At 38.2% G+C, this 24,559-nt stretch overlaps 1 protein-coding gene across 4 annotated transcripts in view; it reads left to right on the top strand.

Moving 5' to 3' along the window:
- The window catches only part of FTO (FTO alpha-ketoglutarate dependent dioxygenase), a gene marked incomplete at its 5' end in the record, with an annotated part of 243,767 nt that overhangs the window by 129,377 nt on the left and 89,831 nt on the right, over positions 1-24,559 (top strand). Inside the window, one exon of one of the 4 annotated variants that reach the window (XM_082770100.1) lies at positions 1,986-2,082. The exons of the other annotated variants lie outside the window; for them this stretch is intronic. Within the exon in view, the coding sequence (XP_082626226.1) occupies positions 1,986-1,989 (4 nt within the window). The 3' untranslated portion in view covers positions 1,990-2,082. Of the gene's footprint in view, positions 1-1,985; positions 2,083-24,559 lie in introns of those variants that run through there. 4 annotated transcript variants of the gene reach the window in all.

Raw genomic sequence — 24,559 nt, forward strand, 5'->3', positions numbered from 1 at the left:
AGAGATGTAGGGTTACCTGAGATAAAACCAAATGGTCCAATTGTGCTTGGGTTTGACCCTTTGACTCCCAGCTACCCGGCAGCAAAGACAAATGGCTGATTAACCATCCCCTAACCCTCCTTTTCTGTGATAAACTTGTTTGGATTTCCTTGTCTGAATAAAAATCTAAGCGTGGCATGTTTCTAAGAGGAAATATGATAGGAAAACAATGGGTCCTGGTGCTAGTCATTTTCTTCCCTTACTGACACAAACCAGAAAGCTGTCATTCTATCTTGGAATGTATCTAGGACATAGTGTCCAGAAATCAATACAAGATAAATGATTGCTCTCTTAACCTCACCTTTCTTCTGCTGCCGCGCTTACGTTGCTCCCGTTCACCTGCAGCCAACCTGACGCCAGAATAAATGAGGGAACCTGCCCTGAAAAGTATCTTCTGAAGGGGTTTTGTGTGAAGGGGTTTTGTTGGTGGCATTTTTGGTTGGTTCCTTTTTGGCGTGGGTTTTTTTGTTGGTGGTGGGAGGGTAGAGAGAGGGGTTGCTAGTCAGCACTGAGTGCCGCTTACACTTGTTCTAGTCCAGTGCCTACAGCTCCCAGATAGAGTTATAGCAAGCTCCCTAATTAAACTGTCGCTGTCTGCCCTCACTTGACTGCCTTTACAAAGTCATTTAACTAACAGACATTCCTGACTATTAAAGCTAGGAGCAGCGTGTCTCCAGTGCTGGAGATAAAATGAATGAAATTTGTTAATCTCCACTGACACTTGATCCTAGATGTTGAACTAATGCTGTTGCACCTGAACTTTTTCTTTATTGTAATTACTTCTCATGTTATTATTTCATATAATAAATTGGAGGAAAATTTCAACAGGTATTAAATTATACGAGTTGATTTATGGATGCTGAGTGAATATGACATTCATCTTGTGCATTCTTCAAAAGCACATTTCAGTGGATGTTCAGGGCTGGATTCGAGCATTGTGCTAATAGAATACTGTGGTAGGATGATGCATTTCCCTCGTCTGAGAAGAAGGGCATTTTTAAATCTAAGCCCTTTTTGTAAGGAAGAAAAAAATTGCCTTTGTGATTTTATTCATTGTTAATTTAAACAAATATTGTTGAATAAAGATTTAATGCATTTTAAAATAATGCATTCTGAGAATTGTATGCAATTGATAAAATTAGCCAAAATTGTGGAATTCAGCTCTGTTTGCAGGAACAAACGATAAAAACATTTTAAACAAACAAACAAAAAATATTTTTTCTGTCTCCTGTATTTTGCTATGTTCTTGTTCTCTGGTTCATGGATTCATAGAGTTTAAGGCCAGAAGGGACCGTTACATCATCCAGTCTGACCTCCTGTATGTAACACGGCGTTAATTTCACTGCTGTCCCTGTATGAGTCCAGTGGTTTGTCTCTGGCTTTAAAGGCATCTTCTAGAATGGTGTCCATTGGTTTGAGGACAATGGGAATTAACTTCTAAAGAACTCATATATCCTCTAATGTAATTGTTATATTAGGAAAGTCCTAATTTCTATTTGAATGCTTGGCTTCAACAGTTTTTCTGTCTTCAGTCCTTAACTGTCATTTTCTCAGCTAAACAAGAAAAATGTGTCCTGTATATTCTGTCTACCGAAGTACAGATAAACAGCAGTCATTTCACTTTCCTCTCTTGTTTCTGCACACCTCGGCAGACAGATCTGTAAGGGTGCTTACCTCGCATCATGGTGAGGTTACACACGGAGCTGTTGTTTTGAGTACAAGGAGTTACGTACACTTAATGTGATGGTAACACAAGTTTCTGCACCACCTTCTGTGGCATGTTAGGCTTGTACTTGCGGTGCTGTGAGGTTTCTGTGCCATGTTCGTGTTTAATGTCTGAAAGTGAACTGCAAGCTGAAAAAGACCTTTCTCTTCAGAAAAAATCTGTTCTTCAGGAGCTCTTGGATACTTGTCGTATGATTGATTGAGAAGTTTGTCTTTAACAGGTGATGATGTATAATGCTTTTGATTCATAGTGAACTGGAAAAGTTCCTCACCATTTTCATCACCAGGCTTTGGTCCTTGTTTCCAGATCAGCGAGGGGTAAGTTTTGAATATTTCTGACTCTTCTGTTTAGTGCACTAATAAAGGTCCTTGCTCCTAGGAGCTGTATTGCAGCATCATTTTTCTTGCAGAGCAGGAAAGGAAGATGGTTTCGTAGAGTACCTAAATTCTCTCTTCCACCCCAGAGATACTCTGACTTCTTATGCTAAAAGCAAATAACAATCCCCCTAGTGTCTGTCACTGCTACAGTTCTGTGAAGTTTGTTATGTAAGGAAGTTATGCAGGTAGTTTGAAGGGACAAATTTAGTTGAGTCTTTTTTGTTTGTCTTGACTAAAACTCGAGTCTTCTGCAGACATTGCTTGTGTCTATTGATGCTTTAGGTGCACTGTAACTCAGACTGCTAGACCTCCTAGGTCTCTGACTTTACTTTGGGGGCGAGGTGGGGGCGAAGGGTGTTTGAGTCTTAGTGTACGTGTTGCAAAGCTGTTTCTAGAGATGCTGAATGTTTGCAGCTCTGAAGTCAGCATTCCTGTAAGAGGCAGGATCAGTAGGCAACCTGTAAGTATTCTGCACAAGTGGCCAAACGTTGACCACTTGAATTGTTACTGAAATGGCACTGCTTGTACATCACTTTGCTGTTTCTAACTGATGAGTATCTCTCTTTTCTGCTATGTCCAATTCTTCTGTGGCTGACAGGCACTTGACCCTTTCATCACAGGTGAAACACTTCTCAGGAATCCGCCTTCTTTCTACGTAAGAAGTAATATACATTGAAAATGCAATGGTCTGATGTATCAGATGCCAGTAGTCTTTGAGGTGTCCGGCAGAGATGCAGCTTTGTGTAATATAAATGCTGTTTATACTTCTTAACCGTGGTTTTACACCTTCCTTAGTCTTCCTGAAAGTCTTCTTGTATCTGCTGGATGAAACAGTAAAGCAGTTAATCCTGGAAGTAGTTTAATCCTAGGAAGAAGTTTAATCCTGGAAGTAGTGGATAACCATGAATTACCTGATTCACATCTTTTCTATATGACTGGTAGTGTATCAGTGCAGCTAATGTTACTTTAGGAAAGTGTTCATTGTTCACAAATATTATTCCTACAGCATATAAATAGAGTTTTAGGGAACTTCTGCTGATTGTTCAGTGTTATCTGTCCTCTGTTTTTAGAGTTTCTCCTTTACAGCTAACAACAGCCAACAAAAATCACGTCAGTTTTCTTAAAAGAGGATTTTGGTGATACGGGATTGGATTTCGTGAAATAGGATTGCTCGTGATCTTTCCATTCATCCCAGAATGAGCTTGGATATGGTTCTTCTGCCCGCTGTATTTTTACAAGAGAGATTAATACTGAACTCCAGAGTGACTCGGCAAAAAGATACGTGCCTGTCTACACAGCATTCAGAAGGAGACCTACATCTTTGTGAAGGTTTCTGAATCTTTCACCTTGTGAAAACAGTCTATTAATTCCTCACACCTTCTGATGTCTATGAATTTACATCCCCAGCACAACTTTTGTGTTGTCGCTGTCCCCACTGCAGCAGCGGTCTTCCAGTTGAATGAAAATGGGATGTGGGTCTGCAAAAGTATAGGCCACTAAGTTGGATGGAGAGTATTCAGAAATGTGTACTGCTCATTTGAAGAAGTACTCTCAGTTTGTTTTGCGTAGTTCAGTGAAGTCTGCCTTGTGTAGAATTTACTGTTTTAAGCAGACATTGTAGCTGGGTCCTTAGGGCTATTTATAAAATTAAATAACCTACACGTTAGAACTTGCAGCACCAAAATCTTGGACATCAGTGGCAACAGACAGAGACAGACGAAGAGGAAAAAAAAAAGTATGTATCCATATTGCCAATATGGATAATTGCCTGTATAGAAATTGCCAATACTTAGCAACAAGTATATGCAAGAATTAAAAAATGTTTCTACTACTTGTACGTAAGCCTTGACAACCATTCTGTGACTTGATAGTTCTGCAAGGCACCAGGTGCTAACCTGTGTCTCAGTAGGCAGGTTGCATCCTACTTTATAGGCTTCAAAGCTGAAGATTAAAATGTAAGAATGAGACTTAGTTTTGTGCTAAAACAGGAGGATCGTTACTTTCAATCAAGTTCAGTTTTCTAAATTTAGCTGAATTTTTCTGTCTTTGAGGTATTGATAAAAATTGTCTTCCGTTGTTAAGAATTCTCCTGAATATTATATTAAAAGGTAATAAATGTAATCCTGTGCTTAAATGTGATTGACTATAGTGATTTCTATCATTCTTCTTTTGTATAAAGTGCTGGAAAGGGAAAAAAATGCAGAACAAAGCTGTGTGCAAATTATTCTGTCCTGTAAACTTTTGTCAATAAGGTTGACTAATCTGGAGCTATTTCAGGAGATACTTTTGCTCTCAGTCACGAAGCATTGAGATTTATTGTTTGTGGCATGTCCTTGCTGTTCCAGTGGTACGCAGCCAGTTTTTGCAGGCAGTTTTGTTCCCGATGAAATTCTCTGGCTTTTGTAGATGGTCCATCATGTAAAAGTTTAAATGTGGAAGGGAAAGAATAAGATTGAAGGAGTAGTAAACTGGTGGGGGAGATACCTGTTTTAATACAAGTATCATTTTTATATCAAATGTGTATTTAAGAAGGATATAAATCTAAAAATGGCATGTGACTGTTAGGTAGAACTAGCTAACTTTATTGGGAAATAAGATACCTGGGTGATTTTAGAGTAACTGTTGGTAGCTGTTCTGGGAATGATGTTAGCTAAAACCTCCTGAGTATCAGTGCATACCTACTATTTCTAGGAGGTAGCATATCATAAATGATATGTTTGCATATCATAAACTTTAGTGAAAGTATGCAGCCATCTTGTGGGAGCTAATTGGCATAATGTTGATATTACTGTTCTGTGAATCGATAGCAAATAACCTCTGATTTCCTTAGCACTTCTAGTGAGAGTGGCGTTTCATTTCGCGGACCCTAAAGAAGCCCTGCAGTCCTAGGACAATTCTGTGCTTTGTCAGCACTTGGGTAAAGTTGAATTCGTTTCCTTAAGGGGCTGCTGTAAATGCTGTGAGCGTAGCCCTCAGCCTCGGCTAGGACGGGGGAGTTCTGCCCTCGCAGGCACTTTGGTGGTGGTCGGCCTGCAGGCTGGAGCAGCTCTCTGACAGGTCTGGGTATCCGTGAAGGCGTGCAATTCTGCTAACTCTCATTTTAAAATAATGCTGTTGCTTTAAATCTGCACTTCTCGCATTTCATCTGTGTAAATAAAGCTCCTCCTGCAAGGCAGCCAGGAAAACATATGATACCATTTGCGATTGCAGAATGTGGCATGCTGTTCTTCTGTAATTATAATGGCCTGAGCAGTGTGGGGTTGGTTAGCCTTCCTTAACAATCATTAATCTATCGAGTCTTGGTTCCAGTGGCCCATCTTGGAGAACAGCAGTCCTTGGCGTGAGGCACCTTGGGCTGCGAGGTTGTTTTGAGCGAGGGATAGCCTTGTTTGTTACATGCTGCTGCTCGCCGGTCCCCAAGGAGCCCGGGAAGAGGTTTTTTCCTTGTCTTGATTGCTGCTTGCCCTCTCCCTCCCTCGCTAGCTTGTCCCTTTATTTCTCCTTGTTGTGAAAGTTTCTTTCTGTGTGACTGGGAGTCTGTTTAGCAGACCATATTGCAAGTGAAGGTGCATCGTTTGTTGCCTGATTTTGGCAACGCTGGGCAGTCAGCTGGGATGTAATTAAGACTCTGAGAACAGGCTGTCTTCTCCACAGGAAGGGCATGTTAGATGTTGCTGGGATTTGGGGCTGTCAGTTTGGCCAAGGCTGGAAACTGAGAGCTAGGGACAGTGATCTTTTCTTTCATTTATAATCCCTTTATGTACAGTGTATGCACTTGGCAAAGTTTACATATAACCTAGTGGCTGGAGCTTACAAGCCAGTGCGGCTGAATTAGCATATGTTACATGTATATTTTAGTAATATTTTAAAGCAAGTGCAAATTTCCAAAGTGAATTATGCATGTATGACAGAAATAGGGTTGTGTTGCATTGGGTGTCAAATCCCACAACTTTTTGTCAAGACCATGGATTTTACATTAAAAAGGCAGAGAGACTAAACGAGGTAAAACAGTTTTAATTTTTAACAGTTTGGTCCAGCCCAAGGAACTGCTCTCTGACAGTTATAACTGACATTTGAATAATTGGATTAATTCAGAGAGGGGCAAATCCTGTATTGATGGCTGTGCTCGCTCTATATGTTTTTTAACTTAGGGATGGAGCCGAACGGTTTAATTATTTAAAGGGTGCATCGCGTAATGTAAAATACTGCGGTTTGGAAACTTTGGTCTAAATTGAGGGAGGAAAAATATTTGCGTTATTTCATTCTTTACGTTTAAAGGCTTGAGAAAAAAATTACACATTTTATTGTTTTGTGCTTTTTAAGCCAATGTAAAGAAAACTGAGATGGAAATTTTCATTTGTGGCCCAAAGCATCAATAATGGAGATGAGCACAGTTTAGTCAACTAGATTCCAGTTTTTATTTTTTTTTCTTTACAGACACGTAAGCCCTCAGTAATAATCACATTACTCTGCAATCGCAGAATATTTAATTAATGCTATTGCATGAAGTATCTCTTCGAGTTTTACTAGACCACTATTAAACTCTTCTTTTATTTACACTTTTGGTCTTTCCATGAGAAAATTAATATTTAAAAAAGCAAATGGTTTTACTGTGCTGCAGACCAAGAGGAGGAAGGCTCACCGTTGTCAGAGGCAGTTGAGCACACCGGCTTGGTTCTGGCTGTTTACCCAGCAGGACGTTAATGGTATTAACACTCGAGAAAAAAGTGTTGATTCGCAGCTTATGATATTAACACCCTGTAAGTGAAGTATGAAACATGCCTATGAAATACCACGTGCATATAGAGATGCGTGTGATTTAAGACAAGTTGAAGTGCTTTGTAGAATTATTTTTAAAGGGTTACCTTTGTTTCGCTGAAATATTTTTATTTTGCCAAACAAGCCAATTACATCTTTCCTAAGCGTTCTTATCTGCCATGCTGGATTTACATGTGACATCATCAAAAATTCTTCTGACATAATTTAGTTTCCAAAAAGAAAGTCTGCTGCGTATGATGCTGCCACTGTAGATTGCAAGGAAGCGTATTCTTCAAGTTAATTTTGTGCATTGCAGTCCTGAAGAGTTCCTGGACATTCCTGAATGCTTTATCATTTGCTTTGCAAACCAGGCAGTCCAGCTTTCTTGTATCCAGACTTGCAGTCCTCGGGGAATTCTCAAAGCCTTTTAAAATTATAGGATTTTTTAGTGTTGTCTTTTTTTTTTTTTTCTTTTTTCTGGGGCAGTCTAAGTAAGTCCCAGGAGTGCAGTTGCCATCTGTCCTCTATATTAAAAGAATCTTCTATATTATATACCTGATGGTCTTGTCCCAGAGATAAATGTTGATAATTAAAAGGACGGCATTTATCTTTTTTTTTTCCTGAATAAAAATTCATTCTTATGAACAGTTACAAGCCTGAGAGCTATTTTAGGTTCTTTAAACCCATGTTTTCTTGCCTGATACTTTTTTTTTTTTTCATATCAAAGTTTTTGTAACTATTGGCAAGTATATTGAATAGTTTCATAACTTAAGCATGTGCATGTGTAATTTAAGAAAGGCAGAAAGGCTTCAGCAAGGCTGATAATGTTCTGTAGAATAACACATAAATTATTATAAATAAGTCTTTCCTGTGGTAGAGAGGAGGGAAGGCAGCAGGTCAAGAAGGAGAGATTTTGTTGAGCCAGACACCTGTTTTGGGATTATTTCCTCTGTAAAAATTGCAAGTTAGGGACTCTGCTTCCTTCCCCCTTCAGGAAAGCAGCCTATTTCCTTGTACAAACTTCCTTCCACCGTACACATTTGCCTAGGAACAATTCTGCATCTTTACACCTCGGCTGCAGCTCATTAGTGCCCAGAGTTGCTCCCAGTGGTCCTCTGTTCAGCGACTATCAGTGCATGTGCGTCGTGAATACAAAGTACCTGTACTCCAAACACCACGTTCGTGCAAGTCAGGAATAATTTGTAAGTAGCATCCACGCTTGTGGTTTCAATACTGTCTCTGTTCGTTGTTTTAATACAATAATGTGAGGAAGAACATGTCTGTCAGTAAGAACAATGAAGGGGGAAAAAAGCTATAAAACTCCCTTCTGCTGCTCTCCTTCCCCATGGCGAGCAGCACTATGGCAGCTCAGACCAAAGATCTTCCCAGCTCAGGGTTGGGCAGGGCTGGGCAACAGCAGGTACCAAAAGAAGAAACTGAGCATAAGAGAAGCATATAGTGATTCTCTCTCTGGGTATTGATCCAGCTTCAGTGACTGGGAGCTAATTTGTGCTGCAAAGATCATATTTTTGCATTTAATGGTTCTGCACAGGTATTTTTCTCAGTAAAATTACACAATCATTTTTGACTCGTGTTGGCTTTTAATACTTGCAAAAGATTCTGTATTTAAAAAAAAATCTATTTCCTTTTGCTCATTTGTTTTTTATATTAGGAAATAGTGAAAAGTAATTCCCTTAGTAAGTTTTTTCATTCAGTCATGATTTTATCAAGTTCCATTGTGTCTCCTTACTGTGATAACTTTTTTATGCTAAGCAGTCTTACTGTATTTAATCATTCTTCAGAAGACGTCCTTTCCTTATCTTTGATCACGCTGTTCGCTCTCCTTTATGCCTTTCTTAATTCCAGCCTTGAGGATGGAAACCAAAACTGTGTAGTTCTTCATGCTTTGGCATCTAACCTTTAGAAAAACATCACTGTGTTCATATAAATCAGTTTGGTTTTCTTCCTCAGTTGAATGGTTTTTTCTTTCTACTTTGGTTGTAACAACCTGTGTTTTTTTGTGAAGTGAAATGTAGGAATTGTCATAAGTGTTTTTTTGTAATGATTATTTTCCAGTTAAGTAGATGTCTAGCATCTCCAGACAGAAAATTTTATCTTCATTCAGTTGTGTGCACCATTAAATCTAGAAGGTAGAACTGAAGTCAGATCAGCGTTTATTTAGCTGCCATGGGAAGAGAAGGAAGATATTTATGGTCCCTCTGCTAGGCAGAGTTCTGGTGTTACGGGATCAGTGCATATGCAAAGGACTCCAAGTATCTTTCCTAAACTGAGGTTGTATTTTGGCTGGACTACCATAGAAAACTTATGGAGAAGTTAATTTTTGGAGCTGCGCCAGCAAGACTTCTGCTTATATATAGGCCACTGAAGAGGTATATAGACCTTTGTGTTAAGACTTAGAAAGCTTCTTTGCATACAGTGACTGTAATTTCATTTTAGTGCCAGACTGTCAGAAATCAATAGTTCCATAATGACTGGAAAACTTCTCTCCTGTGAACATATTTCTGTCACCAAGCCAGCCTATTGTTAAGCTAGCAGCTAGTATTAAGTATTAGCAACTGCAGATTGCCTTTCGGTACATTTCTTTGCTTTTCTGGGAGGATGAAATATTAAAAACGTTAATGATTTGTAAGGTATGGAGGTGTATTAATGCTCATAGGTGCTTTATTTGGCTAATTGCTTCTTGGCCTTTTGGCTAAGATCAAGTGTAGTATCAGTAATTAGCAGTTGCATACCTGATACGTCGTCAGTGAGAGGATTTCACATTGAATGGATTCTGTGGTTGCCTTATGTGGTCAGTTACTAAATTTTAAGTTAATCACTTCATGAAAATGATTATATGAAGACAAAATATTTTACATGGTCTTTAATGGCACGGTAAGGGTCAAATGTATGCTGCATATAGAGACACTATTCAAAAGGAAAGTGACAGACAGACACTGTGTTGAATGATCCCATATCCCTGTGCCACCTGACAAAGAATGCATCACATCACACGTGCCAGCCCACACCTTTCTTGTGTAGATAAGGCAGAAAGAAGAAAATTGACGTAGTAAAATTACAGAGGAACTTGCTGCTGGGCAGCCTAACTCAAGCTGGATGTTGGACAGGACACAGGGTCTGTAAAAGAAAGTTCCATGGGATTTTTGAAGGCTTTTGGATATGGTGTGGTTTTGTTTTTTTGTTAGGCCAAATCTTCAGTCATTTGGGGCACCATACATGAAGGCTAAGGCTAGTCTGGTATATGCCATTTAGTAGAAGTGACTTAACATTTCTCTGCGTGATTGCTATGACTTTAAGACCCAAATAGTACTCCCAGCATGTTTTTATTTCAGAGTTGATTGTTTGCATTATTCCTTCTCTAGGCTAAGGAGAAACAAAGAACTACTTAGATTTCATTCATTCCAGTTAGGTGTTCTCAGTTACATGTGTGTGTGCCCTCTGGTGGTGCAGCAACGCTATAAATCCTGAGACAGTTCTGGCTCGGTAGCCTGTCACTTTTTTCAGGTCATCTCAAAGTCTTGATGATACCCTTGATGGAAATTATGATAGAAAAGGCAAGCATCTTCATGCTGAGTGATTTAGGGTTGTTTGTATATCCATCTTAACCACCTTTCCTTCAGTTCAGTAATGTCTACGGTAATGTTTAGAAGCCCGACTAGACCCCCAGGTTTGAGATTGATTTTGGATATTCTACGGTGGTTTTGCAGTTTACATGCTGGCTCCCAGGATGGAAAATCCATCAGTAACAGACTTGCATTACTCTTTGCCTGAATTTGCTTTCTTCTGTACCCATCTTCTTCCTCTACTGCTAAGGACGGGAGTCGAGGCTTGAAAAGGGATCTATTAATAAGTGCAATGATTCTCAGAGGTGTCAGAATGAAGAGTATTTCAAGATCAAGTCTTAATTTTGTGTGGATTTACCTGGAACTAAAAATGTTGAGGTCACATCCCTCCTGAGGTATGAAAGTCTAGGAGGGAAATAAACCAATTGCACATGGAAAGTAAAAAGAGACCATACATAAAGTTTAAAAGCCACTGGGGAAAAAAAAAAAAAGTATGTAGAGTACGTATATGTGTCTGTATATATATATATATATATGAACAGAAAAATATTATTCAATAGAAAGATGTCTGAAGATGTCTGTGTATTTTAGAAGATATTGCTAACAGTTGTATGAAAATATGAATTCAAATACAGGATACAACTACAGAATAAAGTGTAACACACCTTATAATTGCTTTGGAGGTTCATTTTCAGATTACTGACTAGCAATTTTGGCTGTGGTGAGTTTGCCACTGACACGTGTACAAGAGGCACATATTAAGTAGTGATAAGTGGTTCTCTTCAAATATTATTCTTTAGCTTCTTAAGAGCTCCTTGGTCATCTGTTGATACCATGCTGTTAGTCTGTGTATGGTAATAATCCCTCATGATGAATGATCTTCCAGAGTGCATACAGAATTTGTAGTCCTCCTTCTTTAAATCATCCTTCGTGAACTTTCCTTTACACAAGATGCATAACAGAAGGGGGAGTCATCTGTGATTATAGAAAACTTTATCAAAAACTCCTGTTCCCCAATAGCTAGTAATGCACTAGGCTTTGTTACCTGAACGTTTTCCATTCATTAATATTGATTACTGAAGAATGTTTCATCCCTGTTAATAGGGGGCACATTTTAAATTTTGGATCATTAATGTTTAACTAGATTTTAATTGTTAAATGTTACAAATTTATGCAGGTAAAGATTCAATTTCTTCAATTAATTTACATTTACACATTCAAAGATCTTTCACTAAGGCTATTCTCATAAAACTTTAAGGGTCCCAGAAGGATCTCTGTTTTTTTAATTCTTTCATTTTATCCCTGCTACTCTCTCCATATTATGTCTTTGAAATTGCTAGATTTTTTTCCACGTGGTACTTAATAACATTTCTTTTAGCCTTTTAGGCAGGGGTTTGTTTCAACAGATTTATGTAGAAAGTATAAAGTGAAATCTAAAAGTGTGTGAATGAGTTCTAAATTTGTTTTGCAAAGCTGGGAATTGATAATCTTCTCCATTATACACACGTGGGGAAAAAAAATAACTGCCTATTTGATGGAACAAGCAAGTCAAGCAAAGAAACAATTCCTGGGAACACTTTTCCATCTCTGCAGGCTCCAGAAGCCCAAATGAAAACAGGTAAAGTTAAGTTTGATATTTTATTGCATCCTCTAGAGGAAAATTCATAAAGATTGTGCTCTTATGTATTCCTTTATCTGAGTTGGGTATTTCTCTGGAAGTGTGTTATCTTGGGTGTAGCCATTTTATATAAATATAACATATAAATGCGTAGGATAAGTTCCTAAAAGTTCAGTAGGAAGTTACTTAAACTAGTAACTTAATACTGACTTGTATGACGTTAAGGTAAAATACAATATGTGGCAAGGACGAGAGACAGAAGTGAGGAACATCACTGACTTATGAACAAGAGGAAGAATATGTCTTACAGTATTAAATTTCACAGAGAAAGAAGACAAATTTCTTAATTTTCTTGAAAACAATCTGATCAGCTCATAATTGCATATGTTCACTCCCAAATAAATTGCTAAACAGTTTATATGTTCCTGTATGTTCATCATGTATTCTGAAGTAGTCTTCTGGAACTTAAGTCAGTAGTTTTAAACTTGCATTCAGTGGAAGTAGGGAAAATAAAAGTTGAAGTGGTGGTTGAAGAAGCCGAGATCTAAAGTTATTTATTTATTTATTTTGATAATAAACATCAGTGTTTTGGGGGAGCTTTGCCAACAGAGAGTGAGAGGAAAGAGAAGAAAAAAAGGAAAAGAAAAGGTGTGAAGGACAAGGTTAGTAGTTAGCTGACACAAAGTATGATCAAAAGGACACGCTACTGGAATATATTGACCATTAAGGAACAAAAGTGTGTACGTTTCTTGGGGGTAAACTTGACTTGTGTTATGAAAAGCAATTTTTGCCAGAAGACAGTGTAAAGATTCTTGGTAAAGATTCATCCTGACAGATAGTATTGATTTTAATTGTGCACAAAGTATTACATAAAAAATGGCAGCTCCACGGTGATGCCACTTACCAGCTGGTGGTTAGCAGACTTTGGGCAGAACTCTTGGCTTCAGGGCTGGCAGCATTCAGAAATGTACTTAGTGGTTTGAGGGAGAGACTCTCATCTGAAAATGTGATTACTTGATAATGGGGGCAGGGGGCAGGACTTCACTGGGTCAGTTTCTTGACTTTCTGTTAGTAGTTGTCTATACTTAAAAAAAAAAAAAAAAAAAAAAAAAAAAAAAAAAGGCAAACAAAACTACAGAGTTTTGTTTTAATATACATAAAAAATTGAGTTACGCTGGAAAGTGATGTAAATTATCTCAGAGTTTAAAAACTATAAGGATTCAAAACAAATTATATTTCCCCCATTAAAAAAAAAAAGTTCTTATTCAGCGTCTCAGTGAAGCATTTGCATGTTTAAGATTTTGCGTCTGTCCATCTCCAAATGCACACATGATTTTATGCCTTTGATTCTGAGCTTAAGACAGAAAACAATCTGATTCCCAAGAAGGAAGGTCTTTCATATTAGAGCATCATGTTAGTCGTGGCTTCTGCTAATGTGAAAATAAGAATATTTACTGCATAGGGACTGAGATCTACACATAAAATATCTATGAAGGAAATAAATATTTTAAAATGCAAGCACTAACATTATGTTGGCACATCAAAATAGGGTCAGAGGCTGGTTCTTCCTTTAGAAGTGTCAGTGTTCTAATGCATAGTACTGCATACACTGAACCTTTCATGAAAAAGTAGCTACTGTTGCTTTTTTTCCAATGGGGGAAAAAAAAGGGTTTTTTTAATTTCAAAAGATCATAAGATTTCTATAAATAGTAATATATAAGGCTTTCAGTCTTAAGAGAAAATGGAAATTTTCAGAGAGATGATTTATTCTATCCGGACCTCACAGAAGAGACACCAGAATAACATCTGCCTGGCAAGTTAATTCATGTTTCTTTTAATGACGATAATTTCTTTAAAATGAGCAATGAAACAGTAGTGCTTCAGCAAGATAAATGTATCTTTTTTTCTAGTTGATCCATGTCTAATACCAAAATGTTGAAGAGTATACTTCAATCTTTATGTATTTAGCCTTAGTGCACAAAAGAAAGAGGTGTGCAATGTGATGTATTGGAAGCCAGGAATTTCTGCAATCTCAGAAGCCTGCTATCATCAGCTCAGATCCCTGCTTGTTCTAGGTAGCATAAAGGATGCCAGAGGATAACAAACCCTTGTTTCAAAGCCTTCATGCACCTAATATTGGTGATCATATATGTAGGGCTTTTTTAAGATAGACTGATGAGAACGATAGCCCTTGCGGGTAATCCTATTCCCTTCTTGTTTGTAATGGCAACAAAGAGAACTTCGATCTACTTCCTGACTTTGCATATTCCCCCCATATTGGTCTGTGCTTTAAGAGCAGAATATGTTCTGGTTTGAGCTTTTGTTTAGAAGACCATTGATTTTTATACAGAATTAAAGTGTATATTATGCGTTAATTTTCTGTACGTAGTTATTTCCTGGTAGTGATGTCTAGATGCAAAAAAGCAAGAGGAATGCAGGTCATTAATGAGACACAGAAGGGATACAGATTTTTGAGGACCCTAAATGAGAATTTCACCTGTGTCCAGTACTCAGGCTTGATGTATACTGAGTACCTGTAGCTAAATGTTGAGTCATCTGAATTTCTGGTGACCTGGTTGGGAGCTGGACACGTTTCAGATGTGTCTCCGATCACTTTACCAACTTCCAGGTTTCTGCTGTAAATTACAATGGGTTTGTATAAATGGGAAGGTTAAATAAATAGCTTGTACTCTTCACTCAACTTGTTCTCCTGCCTTCAGAACTGCTGATAGATTAAACACGCTTTGAGCTGTGCTATTCCTTAGACTTTGCTCTAATCCAGGATTTAAATTCTAAGACACACAATGAGAAGATGAGAAACAGTTTATCACAGAGTTGCAAATAGTAACTTCATAGATGTTATATATATATATACATATATATACACACACATACACACAAAGCAAACTGTGTAAGATGCAAAAAAAAAAACCTGGTGGGTGAATTTCCCTCTTGAACTCTGTAAAGGGGACTTGTTAGTTTTAGCCAGATTAGGTGAAAGAATAATAAATTTGTATGTTTTGTAAGTAATTATCTAAAAGACGAATAAAGAAAATTCAGACCTCAGAAGATGTGAAAATGATTCACATTTCAATTATTTTCTTGGTTCCAAAAAGCTGCTACCTCAGTCCTGTTTGGGTTCACTTCATAGTGAAATGTGTAAATGTCATTGGCTTTTCATTTTTTCAGCAAAGCAACAAGTGCACATCATTCCTTCTGCAGTGCATTTCTAAAGAGGACAATATTTAACTCAAGTCAAATGGTAATTAGCAGCCTACAGGTACTGAAGGCAGCAGTCTATACAATGTTTATATCGGCATTATTCTGAAAAAAATATTCAATAATATCCTCAACTGTTTATTTGATATAAAATACCGACATGCTTTTGCATTGTTGTACAAAGTTCTGCTCATCAGCTTGTTGAACCTTCATCAGTTGCATGCAACCTAACAAGTGAATAGAAATGTAATTGGATACAAAGAATAGTCTAGCAAAGTGTAAATGTACATGCGAAACCTAATACATTAGCTGCTTCATGGCAGTAAATATAAATTTCAGTGCCTTCTGCCCACCTATAAAAGCCTGCACAAATGGCTTGGAAAGACAAGTATGCAGAAGGTGAGCTCTATCAAGTACCAAGTGAACAGATAAGGTAATTAAAAGCTAGGATTCTTGGCAGATAAAAATGTACGATTGCTTCCTTAAAGTTGTAATAGAGGTTCTGTGCATACTATTTGCATGTAATGGAAATAAATTCATACATTGTAACCGGTGTCTTAAGTTACTGAGGGTGATACTGGGAATACAGAATCCTGCATTTGTATGTCTTGTTCCTGACTATCTGCATACACTTAAATATGCTTTATCAATGCAATTAATAGTTTTGTGTTTGTGTCCAGGCTTTGATATTTTAGCCTTTTCTGTTAAAAACATTTGAATGAAAATTAAATATATTTTAAGTTCTTGAAGACCCAAGAGAGTTGATTTCTAGTCTTTCCACTGTACTCACTATATTTTGATTAGTCCCCCAAACTTAGCTGTAGTGAACATGTTTGCATAGGGAGAGATAGAAATAATACAGTATCTCTTTTTAAGACTGCAGTCTCTACTAAAAATAAAAAGGCAGACTCTGATTGCACTGTTATGACATGAGTTCTGAGTCCAGCCAGTTCAGACAGGTCTGCCTAAAACTATAATCAAGTTGATTGTATTGCATGGGTATTCTAATTTCCAATTTGGGATTTGGCTACATAATCTCCAGTAGGGTATGTCTAATCTTGAGACCCAAAGTCTTTGTATAAACTCTGGGTTTTCCCCCATATGTCTCTGCTAAACTGAGAAGTGTCTTCTGGCTGAGTTTGCAGAGACATTACATTACAGAGTAAATCAATACAGCGCTGTTATGTCACTGTATCTTTTTCAAAGACCAGCTCAAATTTTGTATGCTGTAGCTTTGATCCCTTTCATTTAATTCTAAGTACACTTGTTATTATAGTAACTGTTGTTTGTATGTTATTTTAGCTTTTTACTTAAGTAGCTATTTAGCAATTTAAATGAAAATGTAATTAGGTTACATCTGTTTTACATGCATGTAATACCACGCAGATGTAAACTTATATTAAAGCCATATTTTCTTTTTGGCAAAAAGACATAAGAATAAAATTGTAGCAATCATGCAATACATCTTTTTATTTAATAGTGTACACAAGATGTATTCCAGTGTTTATGTTGTGATGGTAACAGCCCTTTCTATTTTTACGGGAGACAGCATGGGAAGCTAACTGATACAGCCCTTTATTTTAGTCGTACAAGGACACGTACACTGTTACAGTGGTGTAAATCCAACGGCACTCTGTTGAAGTTAGTTAAAATTCTTTACCAAAGTCATCCATTTATGTAACTCAGTCTTCTTGGAGCCAAATCCCACTCTAAAGGTCTCCATAGAAATAAAGCATCTTTGTGGGTTCACACCGTTACGAATGAAAGTGATATTTGGCTTTCAATAGCTTTATTATGAAGATGAACTTCCTGCTGGACGGATCTTGCAAGGTGCTGAGTGCCCTCAGCTATCGCTGAGCTTGGTAGGTTTTTATGCTCTGGAAAGAGAGATAAAAGGCATGGATTCAATTCCAGCTCCCTGCGTCTTCGTATAGGTGCTTGATGTCTGTGTACCACTGTAATTGTAACAGAATTTCTCCTGCCTTATTTGTTCTTTACTTCTCTGACTGTAGGCTCTTCACGGCTGATTCCTGCTCGTTGCTTATATGGTGCCTAGCACAATATCAGGGTTGCGAGCAGTGCCTGTTGATACTGGTCATACTTGTTGAGATGAGTCATAAGGGAAATGTATAAAGAAGCTAGGGTACCTGGCAACTCCCTAAAGATGACTAGTGTCTTAAGACTTCGTTTTTTTTTTTGTAACAGCCAATCTGTTGATCAGTAAGCTAAAAATACTGAGCATTAATGTGTTTATTCTGCAGCACAGCACACATTTTTGATGGAAAGTAATGCCTTGAAACCTGTGTCAATGAGATTGTTTCAATACATATTTTAGTTCCATTTACTTTTTTAGAAAGTAATTGTGAAGGAATTTACACGTTTTTTCTTGTTTCTTTCCTGTGGACGTTCAAGGGCCTGATTCTACAGGCAGGTGGGACTATACAGAGACATTGTACAGCTCCAGAGTCAGAGGATAAATTTAAATCTATTCCAGTTCCTCATTATTAGATACGTTAGGGCTAAATCTTGCTGCTTTGAAGGGTGAATTAGGTACAAATAAGGACTTCAAGATTGTCTCAGAGTAATATTCAAGCCAGTCATTTTTAATGTAAAGATGGTAGGAAGCCACAGAGGATCAGTATTGCAGTATTGCTTCTCAGCCACACCTGTTAGCTCTGATACAGGTTACATTTGTTATAAAGCTTGTAGTTTAGCACTGTGTAACTTCATTGTTCTGAGGGAGCCTTAATGTAATGACCCCCTCAAAACAATTTGGTCAAAATCCATAATTCTTTTTATTGTCTTACATTTGTTTAAATTAACTAAGACTGGGACATAATCATTAAAATCCATAATCCCAGTCTTGAACTTTAAAAAAAGATATTAAATATGTTTGCAAATATTGACAAATTACTAATATTTATGTAAGCATACGATTTTAAACATCTTAAAGTCCTTTTTCACAAGTACTGTGCTTTTATTCCAGGGTTGTCATTTCACAGAATTTATCTTTTGCTTTTGTCTTAAATGAGCTGGTCCTGATAACTTTGCTGCATAATGTACTTTCAATTTTCTTCATTACTTTGCCAAAGAAACTGGTGGGTGCAGATCTATTTATTTTCCCACCACCACTTCCCCAGAATTAATGAAGAGATTGGTTGATGGTTATGTGTGTGATATGTATATAGGATGATAATATTAACAGGGAAAGAAGAAACACAGTTTTTTCTCTAAGTATTATTCAGCAAAGGTTGAAAGCTGAGGCTTGGAACATCTGTATTTTTCCTCTCCTTTCTCTGTGGAAATATATTTTTTTTTCCTCCTTTTGGGAGATAAGTGCCATTCTCTTTTGCTGTGGACTGGGCTGTGGAGTACTTGCCCTTGAGCTAATATGATATATAGAGACATGTATAGACGTATAAGTACAGAGAGAGATGTATATATACATATTTAAACTCTTGAGTGTATATATATGTATATATGTATGTATATGTGTATACACACACACATATTTAACTCTAAAGTTTTAGCAATTGCTGTGTGGCCCAAAGCCGTGCGCTCTGTACTTGAAGTGTCTCAGTTTCTAGGAGCTGGTGCCAAGGATACCTCCCCACCTTTCTGCACCTCGTGTGCTGCTCACAGGCTGTGAGGGTAGGCTTTGCAGAGTGATTCAGTGTTCCCTTCCATGGCAACTGGCTGCATGATTTATGGTGACTTTAGGTAGGAACATACTATGTACAGTCGATGCTTTCTATTGTCTCCTTCTAGACAGCCTTATCTCCATTCATTGCATGCAAAATATAACAGGTTGGCAAAGAAAGCCAGCTCAGAGATGTGTTGGTGAGGCTTGTAGTGCTTAAGGACTTTGTCTTGGATCCACAGCTGGTCCAGCCCTGCTCCTCAAGTGTCCTTTCCTCTCCCGGCAAGGCAATGGCACGTGCTGTTCCTTGTCCCTTATCTGCCCTTACATGTCAGGCTGATGGAAGGCTTGTGGTAAGTAAACTCTTTGTAGCTGAATTCACCATTAACTTTGATTATTGACGCCTCTCAACGGCTAGGACAGATCTCGGTTTATTACTGGTTTTAATACTGCAAAAACTCTGGTACAAGCTGAAGCTGCTGAATATATTTTAAATTCAAAATCCAGTGCGTGTGGAGGGGGAGAAAGTGCCTGCCTTGATTAATAATTACTAAAGCATTTGAGGTAGCATGTAACATCTTTCCGTTTGTGTTATGGCAGCTCTCTTTGCTGAAGAGTGTCTGTTATGACTGCCGGAGTGCGGAAAGCACAGTGAAACCTGGACTCAGTATCAGATCATGTTTCACTAACAGAACAAGATTGATTTATTGTGTTACATCAGGGTTAGATGGACCTAGTACTGCTTCACCACATGCTATTTCATTCCCTTGTCTACTAAGTATGCAAGTACAAACAGCTTTAACACAATTCTTTACCTAGAAACAAGCCTGAGGCTTCATCCAAATACTTTTAACATATGAAAATTGAGCTGCTTTGAACTTGTATGTTTTTGATAACTGCTTGGTATGCTTCCTGGAGGATCACCTGTAGGCTTTTCTTTCCAAATCCTAATCCCTTTGATTAAGTGCCAGGACAGATAGCTCTCATTGAATAACTCCAGTCTCATAATTCTTCCTTCATTCAGAGTTGAAAGGGAGCAGCTCAAGCTTCAATAGGTAAATCCTCAGATTTAGTTAAAGTAATTCAGACACTTAGAAACTGAAGTTGTTTTGTTCTGAAACAGGGTTCAGATGGGCTACTGAGCATTTACATACCACTTGCTGCCAGAAGCTGCAGGATGAGAAAACAAAACAAATTTTTTAGCAAGAAGGATTAAGAGTAGGAAAACTTTGAGAACCAGACATTAAAAGACAACCTGGCATGGAAATTTAGGCCCAGAAATAGGAACATAGTTACTTTGCTTGACTGCTCTTATTTTCTTTTTCCGCGAGATCAGACAGTGGTGCCGGGCTAAGCATTCCATTCCTTCCTTAGCCCTCTCCTTAATAACACCAAAACAGTGAGCACGCAGGGGGAAAAAATCTTATTCTTTTTATCTTTACAAGTATGCCTGCTGGGAACAAACCTGAGCCAGTTCAAGATTCTTCTGTTTAAGTGTTTGTGGCAGGAGAGTATGACGGAGAAACAGAAACAACCCTGTTAGCTGCTGATACCTTGCAGTAGTAGATAGCTGTTGCATTTCTCTCTCTGTACACGTCACTTTGCGTAAGTGCATAATGAAGCCATATTGTCTGTGTAGGAGTCATCCTTCACCTAAGAAGGAAGAATACTTCCACGTGAATAATTTGCTATTGTTAATTCTGCTACAGCCAGAAATGGACCAGAACAGGTGAGAGAAACTACGGGCAGTTCACGTGACGCAGATCGGCATAGCGCCTTTAGCCTGGCAAAATGTCATCGTTAGCAGAATGCAACCTGCCGAAATAGTACATAAATGGGGTAGTCTGGAACTAGACCACTCTGTGAACAAGGGATTGTGCTTCCACTGGCTAAATCCACACTTTGTTAGATTTCAGCAAAAACAAGTGGGTGACCATGCGCCTTGGCAGCAGGACACGTTCAGTGGAGTCCCTGTGCATCTGCAACCAGGTGGATCCAAAAACTCAAGTAGAGCTGATCTTGTAGGGAAGCTTCCTCTGGTGACTCTTCCTTTGTCCCTTATTTGTTCCTGCCATGGTAGGAGGTGGTGTTATTTCTGCAGCTCTTTGGCATGCGAACCATGCTAGCTATTTGAATAGATGGCTTTACCACTAAACCAAACCACCTTTGGAATGAATTACGGACCTCAAGAGTAGATTAAAAAATATGAAATATAAAGAAAGACAGCCCCCACAAGCCCAGGGTTGTTCTTACTGTTCAAAGGATAAGGATTTTTCAGTCTTTTCTTTCTCAAAGGTCTCGCTGCAAACAGCCTAGCAATGCCTCTTGTCTTCAGTCAGCACTAACTTAGCATTTTGTAGGCCTGTGGAGGAGGTCATCTGTCTAATATGGAGAGGTTTTATAAGTTCGTAGCTCTCACTTATTACTGCTTTAACTAATTTGATAAATGAATCTAGTAGGTCTTAGAGTTATTATTAGGACAGTGACAACCTGAGGGTTCTGGTTAGTAAGATAATAACAAAAGTAGTTTATTTAACCAAACTTTGAAGCAGAAAGCCTGAAGGCCTCTTGTTATTACCTCATTAACTGGAAATGCCATTAACTTATTATTATTATCCAGTAATGGTTCTGTCTTATCACTTTTGCTTTCTGATCAGCAAGGGTATTCAATGAAATAGCAATAAATTTTAAGAAATTACATGTACCGAAGCAAGGCTATAAACTAAAAATGAAAACAGAGGGAAATTTAACATTCGAGCGTACGCTTTCCAAAAGGAGAAAGATTCTGCATGTTCTTACGACAAAGCTTTGGAATGAAAGCAAAAGTTTATGACACATTTTATTACACCTGTAAATCTGAAAGCTTAGCTATAGTTTTTAATTTTTATTTTGCCTCTATAACTATTTTTATACCCTTTTTATAGTTGACTGGTCCAAGGTTTAAAATAAGTTCTACTGGGAGTCTATGCCCCATTAGTCTTCTATAATAAAATGTGAACCTGGCTAAAATAAAACATGATGCCTTAAGAGCAATTAAGAATGGTCTTTTGTAGATAACTGTAACATGAAATACAATCACTGTTTTTATTAATGGATTTGGGAAAAGGAGTTCAATGATTTATAGCAGAAGAGTGGGTTATTTTACATTTTCATTTCTTTTATTTTATGTCTCACTTTTCAGAAAACCTTTTAAGACACCCTGAAATAATCAAATTCTGTGTTTCAAATGTTTATCATGTTAACATGAGCCTTGGTATCTGTTTTATTTAGGTAGTGCTATGATGTCAGCTAAGGTGTCCTTTTTTTTCTTTTTTTTTTTTTGCCATTACTCCAATACCCCAAAAGTGTTATTTTTGAAAGAAAATCTTGTTGAATGTTTTATAAGAGTGATAAAATGTAAATGCTGTGCTTTGTACTTTATAATGGCAGGATTTGTAGGACACAAACATAATCTACTGGGCATTGTCTGAACACAAAGCATAGCATCTCATTCACTCTTAGGTTTTTTAAAAACTCTAAATACGGTTGACAGATGTTTCTCTAATAGTAGAATAATAGTTTCATTGCAATTATTAGATTAAGCTTCTAACAATTTGAAGTCTTGAAGATATGTATTTAATATGTCTGGGAATGGAATCTGCACTGTTAGACTTGGAGAGGTTATAGTTTGTTCTTATTGTTGAAACACTTTAAAAGACTTCAGGGAAAGCTCTCGTATTTGGATCTTAATAGTATTTAATATTCTGGCTGCAAACACAAAGTGTAAATGTGGCCTCAGTACGAATGAGAAGAGAAGGACCACAGAGTGAAAGGAAAGGCTGAAATGGCTGGGATCTTTCCTCATCTCCCTGAGGCTGTAAGCACTGTCAGCAATGTCCCGGAGCCTCCAAGGCTCTGGATTTCCAACAGCGCTGAAACCACCTTTTGGTTTTCTGCTGACACGCCAGTCAGCTGAGGGGTGTTATACACGTGCCATTTACAGCTCAATGCGCGGCTGCCTGGGACTTGAAAGTCTGGAGGCACCACAGTCTGGGCTTGGCACATTTAGAAGCATGTTTTCGCAACTTTGTACTAGTATACTTATATCTCAAATAAGAAATTGATTAGTATGGGCTAATAAGTGTGAGAAAAGGCTTGAATAAAGGTCGTTGATTGTGGTTTTCAAAAATGTCCTCCCCAGCAGAGAAATGTGTAGCTTGGGCCATAACAATACCGCGTGCAAGGTGACTGCTGGCATTTAGCATACACAGGATCAAGGCAGACAGAATACGTGCCTGGAAACTGGCAGAGCTTACAGTCCTCCAGGCAAGGCAAGTTAGAAAGCTTAAATCCTAACTGATAAAACTGAGCTAAAATTCATGTCCAATGTCAGCATTTGGAAAAGCAATCAAATTCCCGTTAGCTGAGCTTGTCTGAAACTATATATAGTTATATAGTTTGTCTGAAACTATATATGTAAACTATATATATACATATATAGTTATATACAGTATATGTACATATTTATAAAATATTATAGACATTTACTGCATGTGTATATATTTGCTGAGGGGATAGCGTGGAAGAGGCTCTTGGCTTCAGAAGAGCAGTATGAGTATTGTCACTGGCCTCACCTTGCCAGCCATTCTGTTTGCACCACGGGTTTTGTGGTAGTGATGAATTTGGGGGTTAAACCTTCTGGCCCAAAACCAAGGGGTGGTCTTAAACATTTCTGAAGGCTTGGCCCTAAGTATCATTTGGTAGTGACAAATCGTAGCTGATGGTCTGTGTGCTAGTAATACCCTCCCTGTGCTGTAACCAGATCCTCCCCCGGCCAGGGCAGTGCCCTATTTTTGGAATACCCTCTTGGTACAGGGCCAGCAGGGAGCGTCCCGTTGAGTTCCACCTGCATGGCCAGCCGTCCCCAGGGACTCCATGCTGGGGGCTGGCTGCCTAGGCCCCTGAGAGAGCTGAAGTTCTGGTCAGTCTTCAAGATCAGATCTGAAATAACTCCTAATGGAAACTTGTGTCATTCTGTGGGTGTAAGAATTCAGCCTTCATTTCAAACCAGAAGCATGACAGGGTCTGTCTTTCAGGATGTGTCTTGTGGATTATCCAGTGATTCGGTGGAGAAGAGGCAGCTAGGACATGGATTACCTTAGCTTAGCCTACTTCCAAAAGGTAATGAAGTTAAAGACAAAATCAAAAGTTTTGAAGGTGTGTGTAGGAATCTAGTGCACAGATGCTCTTTACAAATGATAGGATTTGTACTCTGAACTTACCCAGTACAGCTTGAACTGCACCATGGAAAAGCTGAGGGGGCTGAAGGGTAAATAGCCTGAGGAAAAAAGACTTTGTGAAAGACCCAGCAATCCACCTGTGCAAATGCTCATACCCAAAATCCACCTCTGGAAGACAAATGAAAAGCAGAATGACTGAATGGTGTCCTGCAAACTTCCAGAAATACTGTTCTGCTCTCTGGAGTTCTGTAGGAAAGAACAAGGATTGTCGAATGGTGCTGCACAGTGTTGGGTGGCTGAAGGCAATGAAGAGCTTGCTCAGTTCTGTTTCTAGCAAATCTAAATATTATGGCATTAATCTAGATGATATACACAGAAC

This window comes from Aythya marila (genome assembly GCF_965140915.1).
Source record: "Aythya marila genome assembly, chromosome: 12".
Lineage (NCBI taxonomy): Eukaryota > Metazoa > Chordata > Aves > Anseriformes > Anatidae > Aythya > Aythya marila.